At 44.8% G+C, this 17,030-nt stretch overlaps 1 protein-coding gene across 2 annotated transcripts in view; it reads left to right on the top strand.

Moving 5' to 3' along the window:
- The window catches only part of SLIT3 (slit guidance ligand 3), a 783,747-nt gene that overhangs the window by 590,642 nt on the left and 176,075 nt on the right, over positions 1-17,030 (top strand). For both annotated transcript variants that reach the window (XM_049874285.1, XM_049874284.1), the window contains exons 8-9: positions 1,805-1,968; positions 13,576-13,717. In XM_049874285.1, the coding sequence (XP_049730242.1) occupies positions 1,805-1,968; positions 13,576-13,717 (306 nt within the window). The remainder of the gene's footprint in view (positions 1-1,804; positions 1,969-13,575; positions 13,718-17,030) is intronic.

Here is a 17,030-nt window from a genome sequence, read left to right as displayed (position 1 = left end):
AAAAGAAAATTTCCAAAATCAAAATTAGTTTTAAAAACACAATCAAAAAGTTTTCATTCTTTTTCAGCAGAAAAAAAATGATATTTTACATACGATACAGGTCCATATTGTATGTCTGATATGAAGGGGTGTGGGGCTTCCTGGAGTGGGGGTTGCCTGAGGATGTCCCTGGCCACCCAGGGTTTGCATCCACACAGCGGCAGGAAGGCTGTGCTGGCGTGCGCCACAAGTGAGCTGCACTTGGCCTGTGCTGAGCAATGTTGACCTTACGCTAAGTGGAGTGTGGTCGAGAGCCCTCCAGCTCTCTCCATTCTAGGCATGGAGGTAGCCTAAGCTATTCCTTCGGGCTGCCACTCAGTATTAACTGGTTTGACACAGAATACTTGAGAGTCCCAAGATACTACTAGCTGATTAGCATGTCCAGGATTGGGAGCTTGAAATTGGTATCAGAAACTCAAGTATATGATGAGCCGATAGAACTAAGGAGTCCCCTGGGTGGTGCAAATGGTTAGTGCACTCAGCTGCTAACAGAAAGGTTGGAGGTTCAGGGCCACCCCGGGGCACCTCAAAAGAAAGCTCTGTCAATCTACTTTGGAAAAATCAGCCACCGAAAATTCTATGGGTCACAGTTCTACTCTGACACACATGGGGTTGCCAGGAGTCAGAGTTAACGTGAGGACAATTATATTACTACTTATATTTTTTATATGGCTAAAACTTACCTACCATCACTTCTAATGGCCTAGGGTTGTAGGGAATGTGGAGGTTGGAAAGATTAGTAGAAACCCAGTAGAGAGACCTTGTGGAATCACTTAGAACCCCTGTTTATCCTCAGTTTGCCTCCCACTTAGTGGGAGGAAGTTCAAGTCGTTTAACCAAGTGTGATTCCACTCACAGTGGGACATGCAGATCCCTCTAGGGAAGTCAGATCTTATTCGCTCAAGGGCAAAACAGTAATCTGGAGTCACAGCTACTACAGGGCTAAAGTCACCGAGTCCTGGAACTGGTTGGGAAGTTTATGAAGATGCACCTGAGCCGGACAGAATAACAAATATGCCAAGTGGAATTGAACTTGGAGAGGAAAGGCACTATAAAAAGATTACTATATTTACAAAGAGTCTGGTATGGACAATACCTTACTTAGCTAGGAGGAAGGTAAGAAGGTACATCCTTCAAAAAGTGCCTTTCTCTCTGTCCCCTACTCACCCTGGTTAGTCCACACAAGTAGCACTGGTTTTAGGCCCACTAGCATTACATGCATGCAGTTTATTAAAGGGATATTTAGGGTGGGAATGGGGAAGAAGAAGTAAAGGGTAAAGGCAACATCAGGCCTCAGCCACAATGTTGTCACAGATTGGGCGTTGAGAGGCGTGTTTCAAGCTACCTGTAACTGATGCTAGCTAAAGCACTGATGTTTGCAAATGAGTCACCCCTTTGTCAGGATTTGACTCAAGACAGGATCATCACTATAATAACATCACTGTCTCCTCTGTGTTGAGAGGCTTTCTTGAATGGGAAAGGAAGGCGTGGAATTACCGCTACTAAGAAATGGGGAATAGCACAGAAGCCTGGGGACAGCCATTGGCCATGCCTCGCAATGTGAAGATAACTGTCATTTGTGGCTTGGCAGTGAAAGGGTTGGGGCTCATGTAGTAATTCAGCAGTGCAGAGGGAAGTGCTTCCCTGAGCTCATAAGGACCATCACGCTGGAGGGAGGGGACACAGAGGTTTTGCCCACCCTATTTGGCCAGGCTTCCCACTCCACTCTGTGACCATGTCTTCCCTCTGCCTCTCTCTCTCCCAGGCGTCTGCACTCCAATCACCTGTACTGTGACTGCCACTTAGCCTGGCTCTCTGATTGGCTGCGACAGCGGCGGACCATTGGTCAGTTCACACTCTGCATGGCTCCTGTGCAGCTGAGGGGTTTCAACGTGGCAGACGTGCAGAAGAAGGAATACGTATGCCCAGGTGAGACTGCTCCCTACCTTTCCATCCCATCCTGTGCTGTGACTCACCCATCCATCACCCCACTATCACCAGGCCTTCAGCACACACCCCAGCCCGGAATGGAACCACATACTCTGTAGTCATTTAAAGAAATCTGGAGTGCCTCAAGGGGTTAAGCACAAGAAGCGTTTGGCATCTGGTAAAGGAAAATGCTAAAGAAACTCGTGAATCACTTTCTGCTAAGCCCATTGTCCACTGATGCTAAGAAACCTACATTTGTTGAGCCTCATGTAATCCGGAAACAGGTGTAATGGAAGTATTTCAGCATTTGCTAAACACGTTCCAGTTGTCCAGCTGCTGAGAGAAATCGGGAGATGCAGTAATGCAGGCTGTGGAGTCAGCCAGCTTGGCTGGAAATCTTAGCTCTGCCCCCTTACTAACTGTGTGACTTTGGCAAGTTACCTCTTGTCTGCAAAATGGAAATAATAATAGTCTAGAACTCAAGGGATTGGAGGGAGGATTAAATTAAATAATGCATCTAAAGCACTTAGCATAATACACAGCACTTGGTAAGAGCTAAATAAGTGGAGCTTAATTATTATAGTTTAGTGGGCCCACCAAATGTGCTGAGCAAACACACAAGTTTGATCTGTGGGTAATTGAAGTGTAATGGAAGCACAGATTGCCTATGTAGTACAGGAAACAGAACCATGAAGACACACATAACTGAAGGCAGCTTAGATCTCCAGGGATGGGAGGTGGCTGGGTTACTGGAGAGACTTTCCCAAGGACGTAGCTTTGAAACCAGGCCCCGAATTTTGCTCACTTGTTTGATTTTACTTTTCCTGTACATCCTTCCCTCCCACCAATTCTTCCCTTGCCTGGGGGCAAAGAAGTAGAGCTAATGCCTTGATTTCCTCAAAAAAAAAAAGAAAGCATTCACTGGGGACACTAAGCTTCTGTTTAAGGTGATGGGAAAATTTGGGAATGGATAAGGGTGATGAGTCCCTGTGGGTGGCTCAAACAGTTAAGCACTGGACTACCAATGGAAAGGTTGGTGGTTCAAACCCACCCTTCCAGGTGTGCCTCGGAAGACAGGCCTGGCTATCTGCTGTCTGCTTTCAAAATGTTACAGCCTTAAAAACTCTATGGAGCAGCTCTCCTGTGCTCACATGAGGGCGTCATGTGTTGGATTTGAACACAACTAACAACAAAGGGTGATGACTGAACAACATGATGAACGTAATTAATGTCACTGAGCTGTGCATGAAATGTACACTGAAATGACAAATATGTTATTACTTATCTATTTGCCATAATAACAAAATTACAGACACTAATAAGTTAAAAAGAAAAAAGGAAAGCATTCAGCTGAGGCATTCCTGAAATCCAGGGAACCCAGACCTGGAACGGGGAGCCTGGGGAGCCAGTGTGCAAGAGGAAGCAACGACAGCAGGGAGCTTGTCACTGTGGGGGTCTGCACACCCTTACCTTTCTTAACTGCTGCCCCTTTTCAGTGTTGAGTGTTCATAGAGCCCAGTATGTACCACCAGCCCCGAGACAGCCAGCAGTACAAATCGGTCCCCTTCTGCTCTTAGACTGTATTTGCAACATGCAAGAAAAATCCCTTGAATTCAACTTCAGCCCGCTCTCTGCTGATGTCTCCTGTCACGAGGTTAACTTCATCAAGTTATTTGTTATCCAAAAACATTTTAACATGTCTCCTAGCAGTACTTCAATAATTTCCCATAGACGCCCACTTAGAAATCACTTGCCATCAAACACATATAATAAAACCGTTTATCACACAGGCACCAGATTCAAATATAGTGACTGTAATTACAGTAATTATTAGGCAAAGAGTACAATATCGGCATAAGTGCCAGTGAAAGAAATAATTATATAGTGCAGGAGTCATCCAAGAGCTAGTGAGAAAAACTAATTAGAGAGAATGTTAAAACACATCATTATAGGTGGGTACCAAGTTTAATGCAATGCGCAAACGTGAATACCACTTCGTCACAAAAGTACCTTCCCATATAAGGAGTGGCAAGACATTGCTTACCCAACAACAGTCAGGATCCAAAACCCATGGGACTCAGTTCTGACCCTCCTAAATTCTGGAAAGATGAATGCCCCAAATCTCCCTCCTTTGACAACTTCAGTATTTTCTCCATTTATCATGATGTTGCTTATTGGTCCAGTTGTGAGAATTTTGTTTCCTTTATATTGAGATGTAATACATACTGAAGGCTGTAGTGTTTGATTTTCATCAGCAAGTGCTTCAAGTCCTCTTTGCTTTCAGCAAGCAAGGTTGTATCATCTGCATATCACAGGTTGTGGATGAGTCTTCCTGCAGTCCTAATACCACGTTCTTCTTCATATAGTCCAGCTTCTCAGACTATTTGCTCAGCATACAGATTGAATAAGTATGGTGAAAAAATACAACCCTGACACATAGCTTTCCTGATTTTAAACCACACAGTATCACCTTGTTCTGCTGGAAGGTGTGGCTGACCCAAGCCATGGTATTTTCAGTCGACTCATATGTATTTAAAAGCTTGACAATGAGCAAGGAAGACCAAGGAGGAACTGATGCCTTTGAATTGCGGTGTTGGTGAAGAATATTGAATATACCATGGACTGCAAGAACGTACAAATCTGTCATGGAAGAAGTACAGCCAGAATGCTCCTTTGAAGCGAGGATGACAAGACTTTGTCTCGATGTACTTTTTATCAGGCGGGACTAGTCCCTGGAGAAGGACATCATGCTTGGTAAAGTAGAGGGTCATCGAAAAAGAGGAAGATCTTCAACAAGATGGATTGATGCAGTGGCTGCAAGAATGGGCTCAAACATAGCAACTATTGTGAGGGTGGCACAGAACCAGGCAGTGTTTTGTTCTGTTGTACACGGGGTAACTATGAGTTGAACTCTACAGCACCTAACAACAACAAGAAGCAGGAGGGCTAATAGTGACACAGAAGCATCTTAACCGTCTCTCCTGTTTATAGCAATTAACCATAACTTGTGATGGTCCTCACAGCATCTTAATACAAAGCCAGGTGTCTCTTGAGGACATGAGAATTTAGTCCAGACACCAGACATCAATATGCATATTGATGTCACCACTCTCTCACCTTGGTCCGAATATTCAGGAGTGACATTATTAGGACTTGTGTGCACAAGGCACTCTTTAAATGTTTTACCAAGCTGTCAAAACCAAAACAAACAAACAACCCCATTGCTGTTGAGTTGTTTCTGACTCACAACGACCCAACAGAACTGAGTAGAACTGCCCCATAAGGTTTCCAAGCTGTAATCTTTATGGGAGCAGACTGCCACATCTTTCTCCCTCTGAGTGCTGATGGATTCAAATTGCCGACCTTTCAGTTTGCAGCTGAGTGCTTTGACAACTGTGCCACCAGAGCTCCTTATCAAGCTGTTACCAAAAATCCAAACTCATTGCCACCGAGTCGATTCCAACTCATAGCAACCCTATAGAACAGAGTAGAACTGCCCCATAGGATTTCCAAGGAGCAGCTGATGGATTTGAACTGCTGACCTTTTTGGTTAGCAGCTGTAGCTCTTAACCACTATGCGCCAGAGCTTCATGAGGGGTTACTTTCTGAAAAGTTTCAAGTCAGACATAATGGTCTGGGGGAACTGGAGCACTGAACACCCATGATGAATGGACCACCAGCATCACTAGTGGGGTGCAGGAGGAACACACCCCCCCAAAAGCACTGCCTTTTCAATAACGGTTAAAGGGAGTATGTGAGGCTGTCTAAGAGGATGTCAGAGGAAGACCCACTCTGTGCACACACAGTTGAAACACCAGTGTTCAGTCTCTGCACTCCTAGAGAAGGAAGTCAAAGAGAGGGTCCTCTTTTATGTCCTAATCACCAGCCCCCCTCCACACACACACCTCTAAGCATGCAGGCCCCACCTCAATGCCAGAGCCTAGCAAAGCTTCTGAATGAACCCAGGAGGCTGTCTGGTATGGACCTGATTATGGTTGTTTTGAAGTCCCTGGGTGGCACAGTTGGTTAAGTGTTCAACTACTAATCCAAAGGTCGGCAATTTGAACCCACCCAGAGGCGTCTTGGAAGACAGGCCGGGAGATTTGCTTGCGAAAGGTCACGGCCTTGAAAATCCTATTGAGTGCAGTTCTGCTTGGCACTCATAGGATCACCATGAGTCGGAATTGACTCAGTGGCAGCTGGTTTGTTTTTGTTGTTGTTTTGGGTGGTTGTCTGAAGCTGAAAAACCGTGAAAGTGCCTCATTCGAACTATTCCCCTAACTCACAGGAGGAGGACCTCAGTCAAGAAAGGAGAGACAAGAACTTTTTTGAGAAAAATAGAGATCATCTGCTGAGGAGAAGGAAAGGAGTCAGGCACCAATTAAGCCATCCCTGCATGAAGCTTCATCACTAGCAGCCTCTGTCAAGGCAGCCTAAGAAAACCTCCCTGGGCCCTTGATGATATCAAGAAATTCATGAACACATGACTCCAGAGAAGGCAACGAGCTTTATCTCGCTCAGCCTGTGAGGGTCGTGCCTGCCCAAGTCCCTGATATCTCCTTTGAATTAAATCCAGCTGTCTGGAGGCCAGCCTTTTCTCCCCAGAAGCCCTGAATATGGGTTCCTTATCACTCCAGCTAACCCAGAAATTTGCAAGCAGCGCACTTTGGCAAAATTCATCTCCTCTGTCAAGTGTACCCTTCCAATTGAAGGCATTTATTTTCTTCCTCTAGGGGAACAATTGGGAATTTTTCACAAAGGTGGAGAAATAAGTATTTTTTTATTAACATTTTTTTCTCTGTTATACAACTTGACTGTTTAGTTTTCTTCAGCTCCTGCTGAAAGAATTCTGTTGTTAACTTCTGTGGTTTCAAGAGGAAGGCAAGAGCCCTAGGTCTAGAAGAGTCTGTGTTCCATGGCTCTGGCCTCTTGTTGTCTGGAGTAGACCTGAACTTCACAAGAGTCCTTGATGATAACAGACCAGGAAAAAAGTTCCACCTTGGTCAGTTACTTGCCTCATGTTTTGAGAGTTGCAAGGTTTTTTTGTCTTGTTTCATTTTTTCCTTTTTTACCATCACCCTAGAGAGTTTATTTTGGGGTTTAAACTCCAAGATTTATCTTCCATGTGTTAATTTCCTGAGACCTTAATCAGGAAGGTACAGGTCACAACTGATAATTCATGGTTATTAATTAAGCATTTGACCTCTTAAATCAATTATCTTTTTCCTTTGAGTATCTAGTAGCCATCAGTGCTTGTTCCATCCATTTCGCATTTATCTGCCTATGGCTCGTGAATGGGAGATTTCATCTTTTCATAAAGATTGATCTTGTCTTCTAGTGGTAAGCAGCCACATCTAATATTTTTTCTGATGCACAATTCCTAGAACACTGTTTGAACCTGATATCCTCTCAATAAATACTTTCTCATTTGTTATTAAAAACGAAATAGGCTTATCTCCCTGGAAACCAGAAACTTTCCCCATTCTTCCTTTTTTTTTTTTAATTTGGAACTAGTTACTAAGTATAAAGATAATTAAGGTAAGCCATGACTAGCAACCCATCTCCTTAGGAGATTTTAATTAAAATACCATAATTAGGCATTGCAGGAACAAGATTATTAGGTTTATTTAGTCATTCCCAAAATTATCATGCCTCTGGTATTTAAATCACGTTCATTTATATTCTCATCATAATTGTTCAAGTCCCATTGTCACCGCAGTCTGTTGTTGGCTTTTGAGAGGCCAGAGGCCAACAGGGATGCTTAATTTGAATACTGGAATTAATTTATTTCCGTGCTCATGAGGCCATTGGATTTTTCGACTCTCTGTACTTTACTGGCTGAGTTTTATTTTTTGTTTGTTTTTAAAGACAGAAAGAAATAAATGCAACTCTAACACAAGAGTGTTCAGCTATCCCCAGTGCAGCTTACACAGTCCGTGTCTTGGCCCCTGAGCCTGCTCTTCCCACCTCCTGAGATCTCCAGACTCTGTGGTTTTCAATTTTATGACAATAAGGAGAGGTGCTTGGGGCATCTTTTTGGCAGAGAAGACGTTGAGAACAGCCTTGGACTAAAAGTTAGAAGGTTGTCATTTAGTAGCTCTGTGATCTTGGGCAGTTTGTTTAAACTCTCTATTCTTCAGTTTCTTCATCAATGTAATAGGAATAATAAGAATAGAGTCCAAATTGTGGGTTTTATGGGAACCAAATGAGATAATATATGCAAAGCACTTAATGTAGTATCTGGCACATAGGCAACATCCAATAAATGTTAGCTGCTATTATGAGATGATAATTACTTTTAGCCTGGCCAATACTGTGTCCTTGGGCAAGTACTCTCCTCTCCCTGGGCTTCCATTTCCATCTCCATGGGCCCTTCCAGCTCTAATGATCTGTGATCTTTGCCCCACTTATCTGGGCAAACAAGTAAGGGCTCTTCACTTTCACCACTATAGCCATCCTTACTTTGACAACTAGGTGGAAAACAAAGATGACATGGCATCTGGGGCAGGAGCCAGTACCCCTGCTCATCACTCCATCTTTTCTTCTCTCTCAGAACTGGAGGGGAGCTTGTCCACTCAGCAGAGATAGGATAGCATGTACAATGCCCATGCTAGTGATCACAGGGACGTTCCCTAGGAGAAGCTTGGCTGGCAATGCACCTCTGCTCCCACTCGCAGAATGCCCCCCGGGTGGGACACACCCCTTCATGATCAGTGAGGAGCGGGGACAGGCCAGCTGCCTCCACACCTGGAGCTCTGCCCTCAAGATATCAGCCCAGTCCAGGAGTATTGCAGAGAAATCAGAACTTTACTCCTTATTTGGCAACTTTGGCTCCAGAATGAGATTCCAGAGCTGAAGCGGTGGCAGTGGTTAAGAAAAGGGGCGACAGACCCCCAGAAGGAGACGAGAAATGGCTCAGATCTCCATCTCCCTATTCTGGATGAGCACATCCTTCCACCTGAGTGGAGAAGCATGTTAGTGCCACTGCGAGAGCTCCAAGTGCAGATGGCATGGGCACTTATGTAGAAGTGAAGAGCAAGTCCACGTGCATGCCTAAGTGGGTAATAGAACATCTTAGCAAGTAGATTGCAGGGGTTCTGCACACCAGTCCATCAGTTTGCTTTGATTTAAGGCCACTTTCTTTGCCTGAGAGAGGAGGAAGTAGGACCTAGTGGACAGATTCACTCAAGAACAATGTAACTTCATGATTCCCCACGAGAGCATGTTACATAAAAGAATACATGCAGGCATGTATTCAGATAGTTCTCTTTCATCAAAGATATCCTGATATAAAAACTCCATGCCCACACCTCTCTACTTTGCAACATATAGTTAAATAATCTGCTGGGTAGAAAGGTAGCTATTTTCCTACTTTGTCCTCCTTGGAAATCCACTACCTCCTGTACCCTCCCCACCCCCAAGTGTGGACAGGAAGGGTTGGGAGAGATGGACTTGCTGAGAGAGCTCAGCGGGAGTGTGTAAAACACCCTGACCTGTGCAGGTAGGATCAGGCTCACAGGGAGCCCCAGGTGACAGGGCAAATGGCCTTTGTCAGCACTTAGAGCAGTGGAGAAAGAAGTGAGCTTCAGGAATGAGATTCCCATCTCTTGTAGCCACTATGTTCCTGGGGTGTTGCAAAGAGTTAACACACTCAGCTGCCAACCAAAAGGTTGGTGATTCAAGTTCACCTAGAGGTGCCCTAGAAAAGAGGCCTGGTGATCTGCTTGCAAAAAGTCAGCCACTGAAAACCCTATGGAGCACAGCTCTACTCTGACACATAAGAGATCACCACAGGTTGGAACTGACTGGACAGCAACTGGTTACAGGTTATAACCACTCTATCCCACCATCCTGTGGCTGATCCTATCTGCAAAAGACCAGAGCATTTAGGACTCAGGGAGCACCCCCTCAGGACCCTTCCAGAAGGACGTACCTGTATAGCTTGGTGAGGCTCAAGCCTCAAGTCTGACAGGTTTCTGGGTCAGTTTCATTCGTTCATCCTCTCACTCACCCAATGTCTGTTTAGAGTTCGTATTTTGTGCCAGGCCATGTTTTAGGCACTGGGGATGCAACAGTGGGTAAGACAGACAAGGCGGCTGCCCTTGTAAAATCAACATTCTAGTCTCAGTCTGTCCAGAGACAGAAAGCTAAGGGGAGGGGACTTCAGATGGCAGGCAGAGGCCCATAGGGGAATGAGCCTGGTTCATGGGGCATTCATCAGGAAGGAATGTTTCCAGGGGAAGTAGACCCATCTTTCAACCCCATCTGAAACCTGAAGTATTTTGTTTAAACAAGACGACAACATCTTCACCAAGCGTGAATGCCTGGCTGAGATGCTGACAGCCGGAGGTGCTGAGAGAGGCTATAATTACGTTGTTTCCCTCTGTGTAATTAAAGGTGTTGTTAGTGACCTGGTTCAGGCATCTTTCCTAGAGGTTTTTTTTTTTTTTTAAACCTTGACAACATCCCTTGAAATGTAGTGCACACTGCCAACAAAACCAGAGCCACCCTGTGAGATCCCCAGCTAAGTCCCAGAGGGACTCAAGAGTACAGTCAGGGTCTAGTTTGGTCTGAATTAATTTCTGCATGAAGTCAGAAGATGCACCTTTCAAAAAGCTCCATTTCAGAACTTCCTGTTGCCAATATGTTGAATATATTGTTCTTCCCCCTCTTTTCCTACACATTGCATCCAAGTGATATTGGCAGATCAAAAGAGGGACGGCCAGCAGTACCCTCAGACTGAGCAGGTGGGAATACAGGAGCTCAGACTCCAGTGCTGCATGGGGCCCCTGACATTTCCCAAACAGGAGGCGCAGCTATTCTCCCTGGCTTTTGTCAGAGGCACTCACCTCCTTGATGTGGAGGACTGGGCAGCCAGCTTTCTTTGGGGAGCTCCATCTGCATTTCAAAAGCCCTGACATTTTAAGCCAAACTGCTCCTAGTCTATCTCTGGGTGTGGGTGATGGATGGGAGCCCTTCACACTGTGGACCCTCTTTGTCACCCACAAAGAGAGGAGGAGGGAAGGAGAGAAAGACGCTGCTATGTATCTTACTCTCTCTCTCTCATTTTTCTGGAGAACAGAAATAGGACTTCAGAAATCATGCAGTCCCAACCCCTTATTTGCTGAGATGATAACAAAAGACTCCCAGAGAGGTACTGTGCCTTTCCCGAGGTCTCACAGAGAAATAGTGGCAGAGGCAGGCCTAATGGTAATAATAATAGTAATAATAATAACAGCATCTAATTCACAACAGAGGGTCCCAGACAGAGCTGGAGAAAAATGTAGAACAAAATTCTAACTCACAAAAAAGGCCAGACTTACTAGCCTGACAGAGACTGGAGAAACCCCAAGAGTATGGCCCCCGGACACCCTTTTAGTTCAGTAATGAAGTCATTTCCGAGGTTCACTCTTCAGCCAAAGAGTGAACAGGCCCATAAAACAAAACAAGACTAAAGAGGCACACCAGCCCAGGGGCAAGGGCTAGAAGGCAGGAGAGGACAGGAAAGTTGGTAATAGGGAACCCAAGGTCGAGAAGGGAGAGTGTTGACATGCTGTGGGGTTGGTAACCAATGTTACAAAACAGTATGTGTACTAATTGTTTAATAAGAAGCTAGCTTGTCCTGTAAACCTTCATCTAAAGTACAAATAAAAAATAATAATAGCATCTAACATGACCAAGCCCTTACTATGTGCCAAGCATTCTTCTAAATACCTTACCCACATTAGCTTGTATTTGACTTCACAACAAAGCCATGTTAAGAAGTAAGTATGTTATGAAATAAGACGGGGAAAATTGAGGCGTGGGGAAATAAGAATGAAATGATAGAGTTAGGATTCAAATTGAGGTGATGGCACTCCAGAGCCCACACTCAGCCACAACACTTTCTGATCCCTAATCCGAGACTCTTGCAGGCTAGCTCTCTGGTGTTGCCATTATCTTAGAAATTTAAAGGCTTTCCCAGTTTGGAGCAAACTGTATCTCTAAGAGGGTGTTCCAAATTGGGATTTCAGTACGGGTCACCAGCTCTCTGAGATTTTCCATGGTCTTCACAGGGTCCTTGCCACTGGTAACTTTGAGGTACTGGCACTATGGGCAAGAATATTTTCTCAAACATCCAAGCTTATAGAATATTTAAAATTTTCGTTTTATGTAAGTGAGCAAGGGAGGCAGGAATCTTTGATCGCTGAGTTGGCATTTTCCAGGAAAGTGTTCCAAAGTAAGTGGCAGGCATCAATTTGAGCTCCTACAGAAAGAACACCCACAAGCATGGGGACGTTGAACGTGGAGAGCTGGTCCCTTCACTTTGCCTCACCCAGTGTCCTGGTTGGTCCTCAGATTCAACCGCTGCAGCTGGCCTTGCTCTGGCTTCCCACACTCAACTTCTCCAGTGAACAGTGGCCAAACTAAAATAAGCTTATCCCTGCAGACATTTTCCACGTTGCATATTTAACCTGTATCCGAGAGCTTCCAGTCAGAGGCCCCATGTCCAAACAGCGAGGGAGTCTGCAGAGTTAGACTGAGTTTGGTCTCAGCCTGTGACCATTTGCTGTGGAAGGAGGATCTAGAAAGACAACCCCTCTTGGCTGGAGCCAGCCAGGGGGTGGGATGAGATCTTGGGAGGGCCGTTGGGTTGGGTTTGCCTTTTGGACCACAACATCTCACTTTGAAAAACTAACCACATGTTTAAGAGTCTTACTTGGCTTTGAGGAAGGGGTCATACCATGAAAATTTTATGTCTTTAATAAGTTTGATCTTACTTCTTGTATTAGGGATTTGATGTGACCACCAAAGAAAGTGCTTGGCAGGTCTTTGAATCTTGTGTTAGTTTAGTAATGTGTATGTTTATCTAGCTTTGCCTTTCTAAATAAGCTCCCTAGATGCCATTTCCTTGGGGTTTTATCACTTTATGTTAAATTCATACTGGTTCTCGCCACACACAAAATTAAGAGCCAACTCCAAAATTTGTAATAACTTATTTGCCTTTTTCCTAATGAGATAAGTTTTATTTGCCTCTTTCCTAGACATACAAGCTGTTTGGAAATGTCCTGGGTGTCACTGCCGATGGCTGCATTGCCACTTTAACAGCACCAATGCCCCAAACGGGGAAACTCTGCCACTTTCATTCCTCCCACCTGGTGTTGATAGCTATAGTGGCCTCTAGCCACCAGGGAGAGAGTTGATGGTATATAAACAGTCAGCATCCAATTGCCAGATTAAAGCCGAAACCCCTCGGGTGCCCTTTAGACACCAAGCATCCTGAGAAAAGTGTTCCCCATGTATGCTTTTTGGATTTCAGTGGCATATTTCCATGCAAGGTTGGCTCTGAGAACTCCTCTTTTTCTGAAGGAATAGGATGATGGGATTACAGAGCACGTGGAACCATCGAAAAATAGCAATGTCAAGGTCAGAATCACTCCACTTTGCTGAATATTTAGCCGGTGGCAGCTGTGTCTCCCAGGTGAGGAGAGATGTCAGCTGGGAATAAATTTTACCAGGATAGTGGATCTGGTACTGCTGCATTCTTGAGAAGCTGGTTAAAGGGCACAAAGGCCCAGGAGGCCACTGGCACTGACAGAAGCTGACCATTGTGTTCTGGCCCCACAGGCCCCCATTCAGAGTCTCCATCCTGCAATGCCAACTCCCTCTCCTGCCCTTCGGCCTGCACTTGCAGTAACAACATCGTGGACTGTCGAGGAAAGGGCTTGATGGAGATCCCTGCCAATCTGCCAGAGGGCATCGTTGAAATGTAAGTGTCCCGTCTGCCACTTCTCAGTCCCTGGCGAGCTCACCTCTCTGTCTCAGGCAATCCCCCTCCAGACTGCCAAAGTGTTGGGCTGTTAGAACTGACCACAAAAACCAGTTAGGAATCTTTTTGCTGTCCGTCCCAGCTTTCCCAGGGAGCCTGGAGTTTAGATATGATAGCACAGTGGTCAAAAGCATAGACTCTGGAGCAGAGTTAGCAAATGCCAGCCCCTGGGCCACTGCCTATTTTGTCAATAAAGTTTTATTGGAACACAGCTATGCCCATCAGTTTATGTATTATCTACACCTTCTTTCATACTATAAAGGCAGAACGGAGTTGCTGAAACAGAGACCTGTACCCCACAAAGCCTAAAATATGTACTACCTGGCCCTTTACAGAAAATGTTTGCTGATCCCTGCCCTAGAATCACACTGCATTTTTATCCTGGCTCTGCCATTTACTAGCTGTGTGACTTTGGACAAAATAATTGCTCCCTTTCATCCTGTTTTCTTATCTATAGTAATATGATAATTATAGTATTACCTTTCAATGGGTCATTGTGAAAACTAAATGAAATTCTGCATGTGAAGCACTTAATATAGTCCCTAAAAAAAAAAAAAAAATTTTTTTTTTTTTTTTTGTCCCTGGCACATGGCAAATGCTCTATAAAATGGTGGCGGTGGTGATGGTGGAAGAAGAGGAAAGGGCAAGAAGGCTGAACTACCACTCTCCGAGAAAGGGCCTGAGTTCCTAATCATTTCAAATCAGATTTTTGTCCTCTAGGTAAAGAGAGGAGACTGTGTTTTTCTATGTATGTGCACACACATGTCCAAAATTAGAGTAAAATTGGTTTGCTCACATAGCTCAGTCTTGTACGCTCTTCCTTCATACATTAGAAAATGGCCAGTGTCTGATTCTGGGTGGAGTACAGGGCCAGTCATCATTGAACTTGAGATGACAGCTGGAGGATGCTTATGTGACCCTTCAATGATAACAGTTGTTTTCATTTTCTAGCTCCACCTTTGGATGGCTTTATTAAGAATATCATTAGATGGGACTTCCAACTGAAAACATCATTGGATAAAGCCCATCCAAAGAAAAGGCACACATGGCCCTCACCTCTCTGCATCATCTCCTCCTATGTATGCCCCTTCTACTTCCAACTCCTTCCAGTCAGATTGCCCCTTGATGCTTTCATTCATTCATGCATTCATTCAAGTGTCTATTGAGAGCCTACTGTGTTCCAGTCATTGTCATGTGCTGTGCAGAGTCAGCAACAAACAAAATGGACAAAATCTCTACCCTCATGGTGCTTGCATCCTAGTGAGGAGAGATAAACAATGAAATAAAGAAGTAAATTAGATACTATGTTAGAAGGTGGTAGGAGAGAAATGAAGCAAGGAAAGGACTTGAAGTGAAGTGGGTGAGAGAAAAAAAAAAGAATAAAAAAAAGAGGTTCTGGAGGATGAGTGTTACGGGTAGAAGGAATAATGTCTGCAAAGGCCCTACAGTGGAGGTGTGCTTGGTGTGCCAGAAGGCTGGTGTAGCTGCATGCAGTAAATAAAAGAGAGCAAAAGGGAGATGTCATAGGCTGGGTTCTCTAGAAAAGCAAAACTAGTGAAGTGGATATATGTATACATATGTAGAGAGAGAAAGGTTTATCTCAAGGAAATGGCTCTTGCAGTTGTGGAGGCTGGCAAGTCCCAAAGTCCATGGGTCAGGCCTGTGCTGAAGGCTTCTCCTGACTCATGGTTATAGGGGCCAATGAATCCAGAATCAGCAGGCCAGATGGCAGGCTACTGGTTCACAGGGCTGCAAAGCTGGCGAATTCCAAAGTCAGCAGGTCAGAAGACAAGCTGCTGGCTCAAGTCCCAAGAACCAGAGGTCAGATAATGATGAGCTAGAAACAGGATCCAGAGCAAGCACTTGAGCTTTGCCAGAACATCTATATGTACATTTGGTATAGGCCACACCCCCAAGGAAACACCCCTTACAATTGATTGGCTGTTCACATCAGATGACATCATGGAGATGATTACATTATATCACAAATTAGAGGATAATTACACTGGATCACAAAATGGAGGGTAATTACATAATACTAGAATCATGACATAGCCAAGTTGGCACTTAACATTAACTATATCACAGGAGAATGGTAGGAGATGAGGTCAGAGAGGTAATGAGGGGATACATCACAGGGCCATCCTAAGGACTTTTGTTTATCCTGCTTGAGATGGGAAGAACGTGTGACTTGCAATAGTGGAGCCTCGATTTCTTCTCCTTTCTTCATTTACTTTGCCAGCTTTTCTTTGGTTCCCTTTAAAATTTCTTTTCCAGCCCCAGTGCCTCAAAATCCATGCCTCCCCACCCTGCAGCCTGGAGCTAGCAGTAAGGACGCTTTTTTGCCTGATGCCCACAATTCCTGTGGCCTTGATCCATCTTCACTCAGCCCTCAGTCTACCTTTCAGCCAAGCACCAACAATTAATCGAGTTCATGTTTTACTGTAACTCTTCACCATGCCTTGTGATCCATTGCTGTAGCCTTGGAGATCCACTCCTTCCAGGGAATTTGCTTATACCTCACCTACCTCTCCTGCTCATCTCTTTGATTTCCTACTTTCACCATTTCTACCTAGTCCTGTCCTTGCTGTCTCTCCCTTTATCTACCATTTCTCCGTTTGTTATTTTCTCCCTCCCTTGATCTACCACTTTTTCCTCTTTCTCTCCCTCTTCCTGCCCATGGTCTTTCCACTTCACTCTTCCCCTCCCACCCCACCATTTCTTTCTCTACCCGGTTATCCCTTTTCTCTTCTTTCTCGTAAAAGGCCCTCCTTCCCTTTCCTTCCATGCCAGGGTAGGATTCTGGTCCTACCCAGATCGATGTTCAAGACAGAATTCCTACCACACACCCATCTCATTTCAGATTCCCATAGATTGTTCCTTTCTTCTGCCCCACTTCATTTCATTCTCCATCTCCAGGTTTTATCTCTTCTTGTTGACAGTCACAGAGTTAACCTGGCCTGGTTTTAAAACCACACTCTGAAGAAAGAATCCAGTCTAGGTAGTTAAGCTGTAGCCAATGGCCCCCACCCCCTAACCCTGATTCAGAAGCTCTGGGCTCACCCACTGCCTCACCTGCTTGGACCTCACACATTGACACAGCTCGAGTCTCTGGGAGAGAGAAATTGCAGATACCCACATCACAGGTGGGACCCATGCTGGCCAGACCAGACCTGCACTCTTGGGCTCATGGTCTGACATTGAATTTTAAAAGGGGCATTGACAACCTACTATAGTGATTACTAAAAGATTA

The sequence above is a fragment of the Elephas maximus genome, chromosome 2, assembly GCF_024166365.1.
Source record: "Elephas maximus indicus isolate mEleMax1 chromosome 2, mEleMax1 primary haplotype, whole genome shotgun sequence".
Classification (NCBI taxonomy): domain Eukaryota; kingdom Metazoa; phylum Chordata; class Mammalia; order Proboscidea; family Elephantidae; genus Elephas; species Elephas maximus.
This window is presented reverse-complemented; position numbering and strand designations above follow the sequence as displayed.